Source organism: Neofelis nebulosa, chromosome 5, assembly GCF_028018385.1.
Source record: "Neofelis nebulosa isolate mNeoNeb1 chromosome 5, mNeoNeb1.pri, whole genome shotgun sequence".
Lineage (NCBI taxonomy): Eukaryota > Metazoa > Chordata > Mammalia > Carnivora > Felidae > Neofelis > Neofelis nebulosa.
The window spans coordinates 28,243,324-28,259,389 of NC_080786.1; the positions used below are offsets into that span (position 1 = coordinate 28,243,324).

The 16,066-nt window shown below is 43.4% G+C and overlaps 1 protein-coding gene across 2 annotated transcripts in view; it reads right to left on the reverse strand.

Moving 5' to 3' along the window:
* Positions 1-15,588, reverse strand: part of CPNE4 (copine 4) — a 507,119-nt gene extending 491,531 nt beyond the window's left edge. Inside the window, exon 1 of one of the 2 annotated variants that reach the window (XM_058729893.1) lies at positions 15,564-15,588. In XM_058729893.1, coding sequence (XP_058585876.1) covers positions 15,564-15,586 — 23 coding nt within the window. In that variant the 5' untranslated portion in view covers positions 15,587-15,588. Of the gene's footprint in view, positions 1-12,105; positions 12,607-15,563 lie in introns of those variants that run through there. The other variant, XM_058729894.1, reaches the window with a different exon arrangement.
* Between the last annotated feature and the right edge of the window lie 478 nt (positions 15,589-16,066).

Genomic DNA, 16,066 nt, shown 5'->3' on the forward strand with positions numbered 1-16,066 from the left:
AGAATTTGAGAATTTGGGGCAAGAAGCTCACAACTTAGTATATGTGCTGCCGAAGCGAGCACAAGAAGCTCACAACTTAAAAACAGCACCCAAAACTTGGCTGAAAGGGTTCCCAGGAGATGGCCCCTCATGGGGCATACCACACAGACTCCCATTTGATGTGAATGAAAAGAAGATGTGACCTGCGGGTACACCCTAGACCCTCCTCCAAATGCTGCTTTCCAGAAAGAGAATTCCTTCACAAAGTTATAATTACCTAGCAGAATGTGCTCTGTACACAGAAATGTGGTATAAAGGACTCCATGCTGCGTCTGATCAACTCACAGAAATGCCTCATGTCAAATTTCAGCTTTTAAGGAAGATGACAAATGATCACCTAGCATCACATTTTTTTATTTATTGTGGCTGTGGGATGTGCCTCTGTGACACCAAACATCTGGATAAACATTTTTAAAGTTTCTCTGTGAACCAGTGATCCAGATGTTTGCTGTCAAAAAGATATAACAGTCAAAGGACCGGAAGACACCCTCTTTCCAATTTATCATCCAAGGATCTGCTACATCTAAATCACTGCCCTAACTCTGCTGCAGAATCTCCCTTAGAGTTCACTGGTTTCTGTGAAAAATAAAAGGAGATTTGAATTCACTGATCATCAGTTGAGAACCACACTGAGTTACGTCAGCTCTGATTTGGTTGATTTTACTCAGTAAAATTTAACGATGCCATAAAACATTAAGAGTCAACCAGGGCATCCAAGTCTGAACAACCATACATGGACCATTAAACACCAAAGGAAAGTATCTACTAGGACTCCTCTTTCCCGTTAGATAATGAATAAAAATGATGGAATCAGTCATTAGCCCACAATTAAACACAACTCAGCTGCCAACATTACACAGAAAAGCCACAGCACTAGAATCTAATCGATCATCTCTTCCTCCCACTGTGAGGAGTTAGCAGGAGTGAGCCCTCAGCTTGCTTCCTTGGACTTCTCTTTTGGTGGCATGTGCCCTGAGGAACCCTGAAGGCAATACATGCCACAAACATTCACAGACCGTATCTTTCTAAATGCCCTTGACTGGGATAGAGATCCTTCGAGGAATAATAAAGCCACCACATCTCAGTTTGTTCTGGGATAGATAGTTTAACTGTTGGCTTTTCCTTATCATAAATGCACATACACATACATACTTACACACATAAAAATGTAAGAACGCAGTTCCAAAGCAGATCAGCCTTTTCTTTAGGAAGTTGCCATCACTAGAAATACAGGCTAAGGCTTAAGAGAGGTTTCCATATTTTAAAAAATACAAGTATAGGAGGAGATGTGACGAGTCTCATCTTTGCTGGCTACAAAAGTCATCAAAACAAATTAGGGTTGAGAATCTAAGAAAAATGGCACTATTTGCAGCATGGTCTAGTGCAGCTGTTCTCAGAAGGTGAACCCCTTTAATTTCCAATATAGTACATGTGGATAGATTTAGCCTAAACAAAAGCTCTTTTGGGATCTTTAATAATTTTTGAGGGTATAAAGGAGCCCTGAGACCAAAAAGTCTAAGAACCTCTGGTTTAGTGGAAAGAATAGATTTTTTTTTTTTATTTTTTTTTTCAACGTTTTTTATTTATTTTTGGGACAGAGAGAGACAGAGCATGAACGGGGGAGGGGCAGAGAGAGAGAGGGAGACACAGAATCGGAAACAGGCTCCAGGCTCCAAGCCATCGGCCCAGAGCCTGACGCGGGGCTCGAACTCACGGACCGCGAGATCGTGACCTGGCTGAAGTCGGACGCTTAACCGACTGCGCCACCCAGGCGCCCCAAGAATAGATATTTTAAAGTAAAATGATTTTCAAGTTTGTTTTCTGCCCTCTCCCATTGGCTGTGTAACCTTAGCCAAGTTACTCAGCTTCTCTGGTCTTCTATACTCTATACATCAGACTAGCCACCCTTATAATTATCTGCTCAAACAAGTTTCCCTGCTGAAACATAATATCCAGAAAGTCAGGATTATGTCTGTAGGCTCACCCCACATCTCAGAGCCTAGCATGATACATGATAGGGTCTCAATAAATAATTATGACTTGATTGGCTGGACAGTTATGAGGGTTAAATAGGACAATATGCATAAAGTGCCCGCTGAGGTACCTGACACATGGCAAATGTCATAGTTGCTCAGTAAATGTCAGATCCCTTTCTTCACCACTAACGCTGTTCTCGGTTTTACCACACAAGATAGAAAGTTCACAGTTTGTCTAAATAAAGGGAATATTTAAGACTTGGTTCTCAAAGTGTGGTCCCCAAACCAGCAGCATCAACATCACCTGGGAAATTGTCAGAGATACAAATTAATTGGCTCTAACACTAGACCCACTGAATTGGAACCTGGTGGGGGCCAGAAGACATCTATCTGTGCTGTAACAAGTTTTCCAGGAGATTCTGATTTGTCCTCAAGTGTGAGAAACTTGGCTTTAAGACCTGCATTGGGTCTCTCTGAAAAGAGTATTTTATGCTAGCAGCATTTTGGACTTTGATAGCAGAGAACCCCCAATATGTTGTCTATTGCTTGCTGTCTAGAATCTTATTTGAACAAAGGTGGAAGATACATAAAGTCAAATACAATAAATGTCTGTTGCTGGACCTTGCAGGGCAGAGTGATTGATTTTGTATTCTAGCTGTGTATCTGGGGGCCAGTGCTAAACATACTTTGCATCGGAAATAAAGCTGGAACCAGCAGGAACAGAGAAGTTTTATCTTAGAGAAACTCCAGCATACCCCTTGAGTCATCTTTGTGTCTAGGCATAAAATTCGTGGGTAGAAACAGAGAAGAGGGAAGGGAGAAAGGTAAGTGGTTACGTCAGTAGCTGTGGAAAGCACACATTTTATTGCCGATTTCTATCATACTTTCATAAACACACTCCTATTTTTCACAACCCCTTTGCAATACAGCAAACCACTACCATTAGGGTAATTACTCACAAGCTCCCAAGTTTGAGGGGCGCCACCAGCCAATACTAGTTACAGTTTGAGCAATTTCCATGTGCCTGAAATCTGATGGGCACTTCGGATGCCACAGATGTGCACTATATCTTTCAAGGCTCACAGTTATCCTCGGGCATAGGCACTATCATTACTCATTTTACATCTGTGGAAATTGAACTTCAAGAGATTAAGCAGAGCTGGGATTCAAACCCAGGAATCCCTGGCTAAAAATTCATGCTTTTCACTAATAATTCTACCTACCTATATACAGCACAGAGTGTAGCCTTGTAAATATAATGAAGCACATTTTAGGTAGGGGCTATGATTCAATGAGTGAAATAAAACTCATACACAGTCAAAATAATCTTCAAAATAAATCCCATAAGTTGTTCAAGTGCAACATATATTGTATTACATAGGCGATGTCTATAGTAGATCTGTAAAACCTCAATGTTAATTTAGATTACACAATACAGAACGATCAAAATATAGTAAGAGTATTTTTTTCTAATTTTTTTTAGTGTTTATTTTTGAAGGAGAGAGAGACAGAGTGCAAGGAAGGGGGCAGAGAGAGAGGGAGACAGAATCCGAAGCAGGCAGGCTCCAGGCTCTGAGCAGTCAGCACAGAGGCCTATGCAGGGTTCGAACTCACGAGCTGTGAGATCATGACCTGAGCTGAAGTCGGACACTTAACTGACTTAACCGGCGCACCCAGGCGCCCCAAGAGTATTTTTAATGAGAGACGCTGTAGGGTTGATTTTGAGCAAGTTCAATGTGCAGTGTAAAGACCCACAAACTTGGCCTAGATGCAGGATACATGCTAAGGGGGTGGGCACACACACAGGGTGACGGAGAGAGTTATCTGTGTACCAGAAGGTTCTAGGCACTCTGGAGTTATCATAAGAAGTGCACTACACAGCTGCTACCCCGAAAAGCTTGTAATACGCCAGGGGAGTGGGTGCAGCCAGGCCATGAGGACACATGAAGAAGAGGATGTGAGCCTTCTTGAGAGAAGCAGCTGTGGAAGGATAGGTAAGAAACAAAGATCATACGAAACACGAATTTGAAAAAAACACCCAGCTTTGGAATTGGAGTGGGAGCCCCCTAGATTTCAGTCCCCCTCTGTTGCTAGTGCTTTGGCATTGACTCAATTATTTATAAAATGTGACTAATAATATCTAACCCACAGAATACTCATTTGTAGTGATTATCTACGTGTTTATGCTTACACAGTGAAATAATTTTACTTTTTATGCAAGATAAATGTGTACTATCTGAAATAAATTAAAATCACTTTGGAAAAAGTACTGTATTCTCCTTTAAATCTTCTCTGGGAAGAAAGGAGGAATGGGAGACTAAGAAAAACTAACACTTAGTACATACCTGTGATGCAGGTCCTCTGCTACTTTATATAGCTTTATCCCCAAGGAAATAAGGCTCAAAGACATTGAGTAATTTTCCCAAAGCCAAACAGCTATTGAGTGGCAAAGCCAGAATTTGAACCAAGTCTGCTTACCTTCAAAGCTTAAGCCCATATCATAACAAAACTCAGCAAATATTTGTCTTTACCAAATTGCATTGCAACCTAGTGATTTCTTGGCATATTCCTAAATAAGAGTGAGGAAGAAGGAAATAACATCGCTCACGTAGTCAACCAAAATTTTTTGAGCAAGGGCTAGATGGCTGGTGCTGTTCAGGGTTCAGCCATGAACAAGACAGGGGCGGGGGGGCTGCTCTCTCCTGAAGCACTAAGTGGGGAGGAAGGATGAGTATAGCATGGGCCAGGACAAAGGATGCAGAAACTTCTGTCTTGCTCTAACTCAACCTCCATACAGCTTGTGTGAGTGATTTCACCTTGCTGGGCCTCTGTTTCCTCATCCAAAACAATGGAAAGGGGTGAGCCTAATTTTACAGGATTGTCTAGTTCTTACATTCTTTGATTCCATAAGAAGCATTTCCTTTCCTGTCTCTATAAAATTCAATCAGGCCATGAGCTGTAATTTAATATTATTAGCTGCTCACTCTGCTCTGCCTGCACCAAACCAACTATTTCTACCATTTTCCTCTTATCAGGACTTTCCTCCCTATACGATTCACAGTCAGTGAAGTCACAGAATTCCAACCATGGATTCTAGCAGCTTAGAGATCTACCTAGCAGATAAGATTAACACACATGACCCAAAGTGCCCATCCCTGGTTTCATATCAACAAGATCTCACATATAAACCTCCTTGACTTTTCCATTTTGTCACTGAAATTTTTGTCTCTCAGTTACTTGTTAAAATAACTGTACAAAATATAACAAAGACATCAATCAGGTTCCCTGGGCCCCCAGGGTCTCCAAATAACTTAAAAGCTTTTCTGTCACTTTAAGGATAATGATAAAACATTTCTTTTAACCATTCTCCTTCCGGTATAATTTTTCTTTTTTATTGATATTTATATTGAATACATCTTTTAATATTTTAAAAATAGAATCCTTATTTAGATTGTTCCAGACCCACATTAAGTGGTCAGTTTCTTGTTGCTGTTATACTTCTACCATTTCCTAAGAGACTGTTAAAAACTGAGAACAAACTGAGGGTTGATGGGGGGTGGGAGGGAGGGGAGGGTGGGTGATGGGTATTGAGGAGGGCACCTTTTGGGGTGAGCACTGGGTGTTGTATGGAAACCAATTTGACAATAAGTTTCATATATTAAAAAAAATCATTTTGCTGTTTAAATGGATTAAGTCTACTATATAGTCATTTATCTTATGATATAGATGTGGTTAAAATCCACAGGGCAGTGGTGTGAGCTGACTGGATTTAAGAACCTCTGTTAAACATACACACAAACCTAAGCTCACACTAAGGGAGATCGCCCCCACATCCCAACCCTGATCCTTCCTCTCACTCAGAATCACCCTCCAGACCACGTTTCTTGATATATAGGGAGAAGAAAAAACACCTGAGTGTAAAGGACTTGAGGGACCATTCCCCAGGTTCTCTGAGACAAAGCAAATGACTTTCTTATCTCTTAACCCACATCATTTGTTCATCTCTCTCCTTACACTTACCTCCACAGGTTTTAATGCCTGTTCTCACGTACCTGTCTACCCCTGAAGCCTGCACTTCCAAAAATGTGAACATCACACTTATTCCCAGTGCCTAGCACAGGTTTTGGCATAAAGGATGTGATCAATTATTATTCAACAGATGGATAAATGAGACCCTTCTGCTGAGGGGGTGGGGGTGTGGAAACAGAAGGAAGCTCAGATGGAAAAGAAAGGATGAAGTTTTGGGAGAACTCTTAAGAGAAGGGACGCAGGAACTGGCATTTGCCTGCCAGCTAAAATACTGGACCGTTTTAAACATTCCAACATTCACCAACCACCACTAGTCCCATTTGCAGACGCTAACACTCATGCAGGTGCACTCTGTCTGCAGCTTGAAAACTATAAGCCCCAAATTTAAACGAAGTTTTTCTGAGCCCAGAGTTCTTCCACTGGCAAAAGGTCCGGGTGTCAGGAAACAGAGGGCAGTCAGACTCCAGACAGCCTGAATCCAAAGAGCTGGCGTGCTGTCCAGACACTGGGCAACCCAAGCAGGCACTGGAAGTACCCTACTGGATTCTGAAGGCAAAATCCTTTGTCTTCTCCCTGAAGTGATGCAATGTGGACTGGAGAGTCAGAGGCACGGGGAAAACCAGTATTTCATACCTGAGCACATCTTTGAGGTTCAGTCAAACCCCATCCCCGAGCCTAGAAGTCGGGTTCATGGTCCCAGGAGGTAGGCTCTGCCGGTGCTCCGGCGCCCTCTAGCGTCCGTCCACTCTAATGCCAACTCTCTCCCGCCCTTCCCCCTTGCCTCAACAGCTACTGGGGGCTGCCTTCACCTTGGACCCCTGCTAGCCTAATTTTGTTCCTCCTCTCCCTCAAAGCTCAATGAACTGACCTGCAGAGGTTTGGAATCTTTTGGGTAAGGAAGGTCTTTTAGTCAATACACCTTAAACCTGAGAAGATTTCTAAGCTTAACCAGAAATACTGTATTTTTCCCTTGATGTTTCCAAGGAGAAATGTTTCTAGTTTTCTAAGTAATAAGAAGTACAAAGTTAGAAATATTATGTTGAGCCAACGACAGAAAAACATTTTAGAATGTGTTCTTTTTGAATGGACCTTTAATTTAAAACAGGAAAAAAAGATTCCCCTGTGAGTTCCTGGAACTATAAACACTCATAAAATCTCTTTGTTTACTTTATTGATTCAGTTATGACATTTAAAGTAGAAAACCTAAGACTGTGCATGAACAATTCATCACAAAATATGTACATTAACAGAGATGGCTGCAGACAATGATTTTGTACAAATTTAATCACATCTATTGGGTAAATATTGCACTGACTCCAATAGAGAGCAAAGTAGTAAGTCCCAAGCCTGCTCTTCCAAATACTGCAGTGGAGTTGGGAGCCCCCCACCCCACCATCCCCAACTCAGTAAAGATTATCAGTGCACATGGCACCAGACACTGGCGCCACTACAGTCATTATCTCCAGGGAACTCAAGTCTATATAGAGAGAAAGGAATAATCAGGAGGGTTGTTGAGTGAGTCCCCTGACCTTGAACAAGTCAGCTCTCCAAGGTTTAGTTTCCACATCTGTCAAATTAAACAGCTAGAGTCAACAGATTATCCCCAAGCTCTCTTCCAGTTCGAGAGTCATAGATTCAAAGAGAAACAGTTTTTGTCCAAGTTGAGAAATAAACCCACCACAGGCCAACCCTCAGTTGGTTCCCTCACCCCTCGGAGTGTACAAAGTCATAGGACTGGAACGAACCTTCCCAAATAAGCCTTCCTTACCACTTTCTTCAACTTTCCAACACTTGCCTTCAGGCCTTCAATATTTACTGATCTAAAAGCTAGTGGTTCTCAAGAGACTTTCCAAAAAATACAACAGCCAAAGAAAGAACTTTTTGGGATTTGCCAGCTTAGAAAAAACATATACTATATATCATATATATTTAGTAATTCATAGACTAAACAGAAAGCTCCCACGTAAATGAGATTTCTAGTACAGAAAAGACTAAAAGTATATGTAGGCACTATGACGTTTTTATACTGCAGCCACAAGTGTTAGTAGATATCCCCTGATTGAACTGAGTGCTGAGGCCTGACTACATACTGTCTACTTCCGATATCATGCAGAAGACAGCACATCATGCCTGATCCATTGATTGAGCTTGATTTCAGACTTACCACCAACCTCCACATAAACACCTCATCCAAAAAATGGATTTGTAACTCCAACCCACTTATTTTCATAACACACTTCCCTCAAAAGAAAAACCATTATAGAATTTTTAGGACATCCTAAAAAAAAACTTAAAGTCCTGTAATCTGTTATTTACTGTCTACGTGCAGTCAGGAGAAAGGCAGATTCAAATGCAACTCTATTATTATATGCTGGAAGGTCAGTGCTAATGCACTATAGGATAGTGCTGAACCACGTGACATTTTTATTTTAAATGCATTTTAAATTTCCTGTCTCGATATTTTGTGACTCCGGTGTACTTACTACCGTTGCCAAGGCAATATGACTTTGGGTGACCGTATGATCCAAAGGGGTTTTTGTTTTGTTTTAAAATATTAACAAGACAAAAACGGAAAGATCAAATACAGAGAACAAATTTAGCCTTTTTCTTCTTTAAAATGCATGAAATACAGATCTTCTGGCCATATCTCTGATTAAAAATACAAAGACTCATGAAGTGACTTTCCCAATTAGTGTAGAGCTTTTTCCCAATCTAGCAGGTTGAGGCCATCAAAGCACTCTTCTCACTCTTTGTTCTGGATTCAGATCCCCATGTAAGTGTGGGGCATTAATGACACACACATTGACTATTCACGTTCAATATGTTTACTTCCAAATGGAAAAGTCTTTTATGTGAATAAAAGTGGCCATAATGATCCAGAGTGTTATACTTCAGAAAAAAAGGCTTGGTGCAAACCATATGAAAACATTCAGTTGGATACCAAAAGATTCAAACACAGGTGAGAACAAAGATTCCACTATTAACCCACTTTTTTTTCCTGTGGTTATTTTTTATAGTCAGCATAATCTTAAGGTTTTCAGTCATGGTGGACTCAAATCATCTGGTGATAGGAAGAATCAAGCTCATATGTATATATATTTTTGAATACTACCTAAATCTTCTCTGGAAACAGATAACACCTTTGCTTTCTACTAAATGGAAAGAGGTATGTTTTAATCAGAAATCCACATGCAGATCAAGAAACACTTTAATACAAGATACCTTTTAATTAAAACCTCTAAATGCAGGATTCCCCTAAAAAAAATCAATAATTCAAGCAAAATGCCATGTTGCTACCAAAGACCTAGAGATAAACTGGAAGTCTTTTAAGTACAATTAAAATACAATGCACAAACCTCAGAGCTGCTATTTTTAAAGAAATACTTAGAAGCTCTAGTAAAGTGGTTGTCTCATGCTGGGAAACTCACTAGACCCCATCTGGGCCTGTTTCCAATAAATTCCACTGGAAGTGTGTCTGGAAAATTAAAAATGAGGCTGACTACTCACAGGAAAGGTATACATTTGATGGCCATGAGAGTTCTCACATAGTATTACATGAGTAGACCTTTGATTACATTATAGGCAAGTTCTTCTCACCCAACCATTCAAAACTGTCTAGGATTCAACATCCGCTTCTGCTATGGACTGATACTTCCTTTTATGTAATGCTCAGGGGAAATCACCTAGTTTTGATGTGATTTGAGTTTGATCTTGTGAAGCTGTCAGAATCTTTCCATCAGAGATAAACGAGGAGATTCTGGCCTTCATTAGTATGCACATTAACACAGGTGTCCTATCTGTATTTGCCAACCCTCCTATTTTTATCCACTTCCCTACATGTGAATACTTTTGACCTACTCTGAGCTCAGCCCCCTGATCTGCTAGAGCAACTCTGCCAGTCTTTCTTTAAAATAGACAGGCCAATAAAACTAATTTAACCTGGGAATGGCAGCTTAGTAAGGGAAATGAAAGCATCAGAAGTTATCTAATCACAGCAATAGCCGTCCTGAGCTCGGTCTTATCTGCTGAGTAATAAAAAAGAAACGGGACCTTCCTAAACTTGAAGGGCATCAAATAAAAGAAGTAAAATTCTTGCTGGCCTTTGGCTCTTGGGGGGTGTGCTATGCAGTTTAACCAGTGTATACTAACTACAAAACATTGCCATGGATTTGAAACACCTGTGCTCCAGGACAGTTGATTTTTCTGGGGGAGGGGTTGTTTTGACCTAAAGCCAAAAAATAAATAAATAAATAAATAAATAAATAAATAAATAAATAATAAAAAAAAAAATCTACAAACACCTTTGAGAATAGGGATTAAGAGGGCAGTCGAGGGGCGCCTGGGTGGCGCAGTCGGTTAAGCGTCCGACTTCAGCCAGGTCACGATCTCGCGGTCCGTGAGTTCGAGCCCCGCGTCAGACTCTGGGCTGATGGCTCGGAGCCTGGAGCCTGCTTCCGATTCTGTGTCTCCCTCTCTCTCTGCCCCTCCCCCGTTCATGCTCTGTCTCTCTCTGTCCCAAAAATAAATAAAAAACGTTGAAAAAAAATTAAAAAAAAAAGAGGGCAGTCGAAGGAAAGAATAGAGAGAAAAGGATATTTCATTTGAACTTAAGACAGTTTTTCCATTAAGATTAGACTTCAGTCTCAGTTCAAGAACACTTTAAACACCTTGGACAGCCCAAAAATGCTGTTTAGGAAAACGAAAACCACGTGAGCCAAGAACAATCAAGAGCAGTGCTTCAAAAATCCCTGGCAAAGCAACAAAAAGGAACAAGAGGACGAGAGGTTGGTTTTGCATAGTTCTGAGCACAGGTGCAATGGAACAGATGTATCTCTTCCCAAAAGGCACCGAAATCCTGTAGCATCAAGTGGGTCAGTGTGTGGGGGGCGGGGGTTCTCTCCAAATATTTCTGTCCCAAAGTTTCCCTGGACACTCACTCCTCCCTACTCCCTCACCCTCACTACTCTGCTCACCTTTCTTTCCTCCACCTCCTGAACCCCCACGGCATGCATTTCCTAAACTCGTGCACCACGGATCATCGCTGCAGTCTGCGATGTCTCCTGGAGCCTGGCAAGTTCTGGGACTGGAAGCCAGTCTTGCAACGACGTCGGAATGGGGGGGGGGGGGGCGCGGTCGGATCTGGAGAGCTGGATGGGACCTGGAGCCTTAAAGCCGAGCGTCTTTCCTCAAGAGGAAGGAGTGCATCTTCCTAAGGAGTATTTCTTAGGGAGGAGTGCATCTTCCTAAGAGTATTTCTAGGTGTTCAGCCAGCTCCCCACTGCATGGTCATCAACACTCACTTGACTTGGCGTGGACCGCCTCCGAATTGTCTCCCTGGATTCCGCCCTAACAATCCACGAGCTTCTGTGATACACAAGGGGTCCCAATCTCTTTGGTCTGCCGTGGCTAGCGCTTTGGTAGTCCCTCCGGTCCCACCCCTGGCCTCCTCCCCCTACTACCACCCCCCCCCCCCCTTTATCTAACATTAGAAAGAGAGTGGAGGGACTTGGCTGAATCGAGGGACTTGCAAGCCTACTGATTAGTTTTTAGCTGGAGAGCCTCGACCACAATTACATATTATTGGGACCTACTGGGGTTGGGGGGGGAGTTGAGAGGCTAAATCCAACAGCAGCTAGGTCAAGCCACTGGCCACCGATACAGTTTCCCACAGCTGTCTCACAAAGGGGAAGCTGCAACTTCAGCCAGGACTCTGCTCCCGGCCCTCTCCCCGATTTCTAAAACAGCCATGTCCTCCCCACTCCAGGACTTCCAGGACCCGCTCCCCAGCGGGTGCGCTGCGGTCCCCTCCGTAGGGTTGCTCCCGACCCCGCGCGCCCCACCCCACCCGGCGAGCGGAGGGGAGATGCAAGGGATGAAAGTTCCCTTGGATGGAAAACGGCTTGTAGCTGCGTCTTGAAACAACAACAGCGATGATAAACAAGCCACTCTGAGCGAAACCCGGGGCGTCTCAAAAGTTGGTCTTGCTACGCAGCAGCCCCGAAGGACTTTGCCTTCCTAGCGCCCCAAGAACACAGGAATGACAGAGTTGGTGTCTACTTACCTGAAGGTGTCAACCTCGAAGAGTAGGAAGAGAATCGAGTCCGGGACAAGGTGTGTCCCACCCCTAGGACGCAGACAGAATCCGGCTTTGGAGTGGAGGTGGTTGGTGGTGTAGTTGGTGGTGGTGTGAGGGGAGTCGGACGCTCTCCCTCCTCGTCCTCTGAGGCCAGTTTAGCAACAGCGGACGGAAAAGATGCAGAGAGGGGAGTTTGGTCTCTCCGGAAACCCCGACTCCATCCTTGGAGATGGGGGCTGGGGAATGGGTGGGAATGTTGGGGGTGGAGGCTGACCTCCCAGTTAACTCAGAGAGTCGAGGGGAAGGTACGGGGGGAAGCGGGAGGGAACAGAGTGGAGACGGGAGGAAGGGAGGGAGGAAGAGACGGGGACGCGAGGGTGGCGGGGAGATAGATGGCAGCTTCTCAGAGAGATTTCCACCTTCTGACGAAACCCATGCTCCCGGCAACCGGCGAGATACTAGTTGGGAAACCTCGGCGCGAGCGCCCCCTGGGGGGTTCCGGCGGAGGCGAGCCCTTGGCCGGGGAACGCGAGTCCGCGGCCCCGCCCAGCGCTGGCACTGGGCGGGGGGCGCGCCGCACCGGCCCGCCGCGCCCAAGGTCCCGCTGCCCGCTGGGCTGTGTCGCTCACGCCCGACTCCTGGGGACCATAATTGAGTTCTCCCAAGGGCTCAGACCTCATCTCCATTGCAGAGTAAAGCGCTAATATCTGGGAGAGGGTGGGAGTGATAGTTCTTTTTGCACACATTCAAGGAAACTTCTTGGATGGATGCTCAACCGCCACCAGAGATGAAGAGATTGCTCACCTCTGTATCTTCAGGGGCTCACAAAAGTGCCCGGCATATGGTAGGAGGGTAATATTTATTTTTTAGTAAATGAATGCATGAATAATTGACTGGAGGAGACTTTTCTTCATCACATGTCTTCCTGAATACATCCATCTCACAAATAAGTATAAGATACAGAAATACTTAGTACTGTATTTAAAAATAGATATAAACATGCTGTCTTATGTAAGGGGTAACCACTGCCACATGTTACGAAGCACTTGAGGAAGACAGTATGGCTTTCCTGTTCCAAAACTTATTCAAAGTCAAATTCAGATGAATGAGCAATGGAAGGACACACTGTGCAATGTATCTGATTGTTTCTGCAACAGCAGATAAACCAGACAACTATTCTGTCAGCATATTGCCATGCCATATCTCTCAAGTATTGTCAGAATCACAAATTGGACTTCAGAATGCAACCCAGGGTCAGAAGATGCTGTCTCTGACATTGGGATGACATGAAGGATGTTACAATAGAATATGGACAGGAATAAGGGGAGATAGGAGTGGAAGACCCCTCTTCATGTAAAGAGGTTTTCAGCCAGGAACTTTTGACCAACCCCTGAGTTCTCGATTTCAAAGGGCAGTGAAGGCAAAATAATACAATAAGGAGCAGGTGCCCCACTAATGGTTCTATAGAGGCAATTAGGAAGATCTTTGAGAGGCAGGGGAAGAACCTTCAGAAAGATGACAATAATAATAATAATAATAATAATAATAATAATAATAATACAATAAATTTCTTCCTTCAGCTTGGCTCTCAAGACCTTCTGAACTGGGATAACACTAAACCTTGACCCCAGGATCTTAGGGAGCTTGCCTGCACACTGAAGCTCCTTTGATTGACTTTGATTTGAAAAACTTGGGTCATGTGGCTACATGTCAGCCCATCGATATGCCCTGGGATATGGGATTGCACTGAAGCACCAGGCCTTCCACAACATCTGGGAGCATTCAGTGTGCTCTTCAGTACTCCCAGAGCCAGAGCAGAGCACAAACTGATCCCCATCGACTGAGAGTAAAACATTGGGATGGTTCTCCAATGTAGTTTCAGGATCTTCCTACCAGGCATGGAGGGGACGGATGCCGAGCAGGCAAAAATCAGCCTATGTTCATTAAGTGTAAAAATATTAAGTCAGAAAATATTTCTCTCTTTTTTTTAATGTTTATTTTTGAGAGATAGACAATGAGCGGGGGAGGGTCATTATCTCCCAATGAGGGAGACACAGAATCCGAAGCAAGTTCTAGACTCTGAGCTGTTAGCACAGAAGCAAGTTCCAGGCTCTGAGCTGTTGTTAGCACAGAGCCTGATGTGGAGCTTGAACCCACAAACCCTGAGATCATGACCTGAGCCGAAGTCAGATGCTTAACTGACTGAGCCACCCAGGTGCCCCAGAAAATATTTCTTTCAGGTTTAATTAAGTAGCCTCATGGCACCTGGGTGGCTCAGTCGGTTAAGCTTCGTACTTCAGCTCAGGGTATGATCTCACAGTTCCTGAGTTCGAGCCCCGCATCGGCCTCTCTACTCTCAGTGCAGAGCCTGGTATGGACCCTCTGTCTCCCTCTCTCTCTCTGCCCCTCCCCTGCACTTCCTCTCTCTCTCTCAAAAATAAATACACATTAAAAGAAAAAAAAAGCCTCAGTTATGAACTCGAAATTTGAACTGAATTGATCTTGCAAAGGTGAAGGGAAGAAAAAGGAAAGTCCTCATGCATTTCTTTGCATGTTGATTTTGTTCCCTGAAATTTAAGTCCCATGAAGGCAGATGATAGTCTGTTTTGTTGTCTTCTTTGTGATTGTGACCCCGATGCCTGGTTCGATGTCCATCACTTAGCAGGTGGTCAGTACACATTTGTCAAATTAAATTAAAAAAATACTTTAGAGATCATTTAACACAAAACTCTTACAGGTGAGAGAAAAGACATTAAGATGTACTGAGCATGTACTATTTCCAGACAATCTGTTAGGCACTCTATTGACCATCCCATCGAGTTTTCTGAACAACCTGCCAGGTAGGTTTTATGATATCTACAAGAAACTTGGCATTTGAAGGTCAGGAAGACCAGACTAGGGAACACAACTAGTTAATGAGAGAACAGGGAATATTAACAGAAGCAGGCTCTGAAGGGACAAGTAAGAATGGCTGAACACATGAACCATGGAGCAGAATAGAGTCAGAACCCACAGGGAAGAATCCAGTACAATCATCTCTGGCCCCCATGTTAAAAGCAGAGACACACAAACTAAATGCAATGCCACAACTTATGACAAATACGGTTTCCTCTGCCAGCAGGCTGCAGCTCCCTAATTAGAAACAAACAGTCGCCCGCAAACCAGTGTGCAGAACACACGTGCAGCTTTTTTTCCAGAAACTTGGATATTTTTTTTCTCAAGGCATGACACTTTGAAGGTAATTTCAAAAAGACTCTTCGCAGGGCACATAAAGCAGAATTTACTCCCACCTCTCATAAAATCAACAGCTCGTCTCTACAAATGAAGATAGATAACCAGCTAATGAACTATGGTTGCAGTTACTGTCTCCACGGCAAGTTGCTCACCAGCTGGAGTCCCTTCAATAATTGTGACATCAACATCCCCTTATTTGTATCACTCACCTCCTTCCAACTCTCCTTTTCATGGATTCGGCAGCTGCTGCTGCCATAGTCCAAATGATCTAAATCCAAGCTACAGAGTCACGGCGCCACTGGTGTTCCCAAGCGGCGAAGGAGGCTCCAGCTCTGAGTAGATTCACTCGCCGGGTCTCTGTTTGATAACATAAGGGGAGACATCCGCTCACTGTCCTATGCCAGTATGAAAGGCACTCCACCCATCAGTGTGACAAGGGAAATGCTGGAATGGAGCCAGAGAACAAAAGGGAAGAAATGTGGATTCTTACCAATGCAGTTGATACCATTTTTTAAGGGTAGCAGATGATGAAGGGGAAAAACAGGCAGGGAGTCAATGCCCTGCATGAAAAACCCTGGATCCATCCCTGAGTGAGTCAGGGTGAGCATTTTGTTTTGAAATTGAATTTCTGTTTTCTTTTTTTCTTTCAAGCTGTAGGATGGTAACATACTCAACTAGTCAAAGGGATGGCTGGAAATAACAGGATTTATTT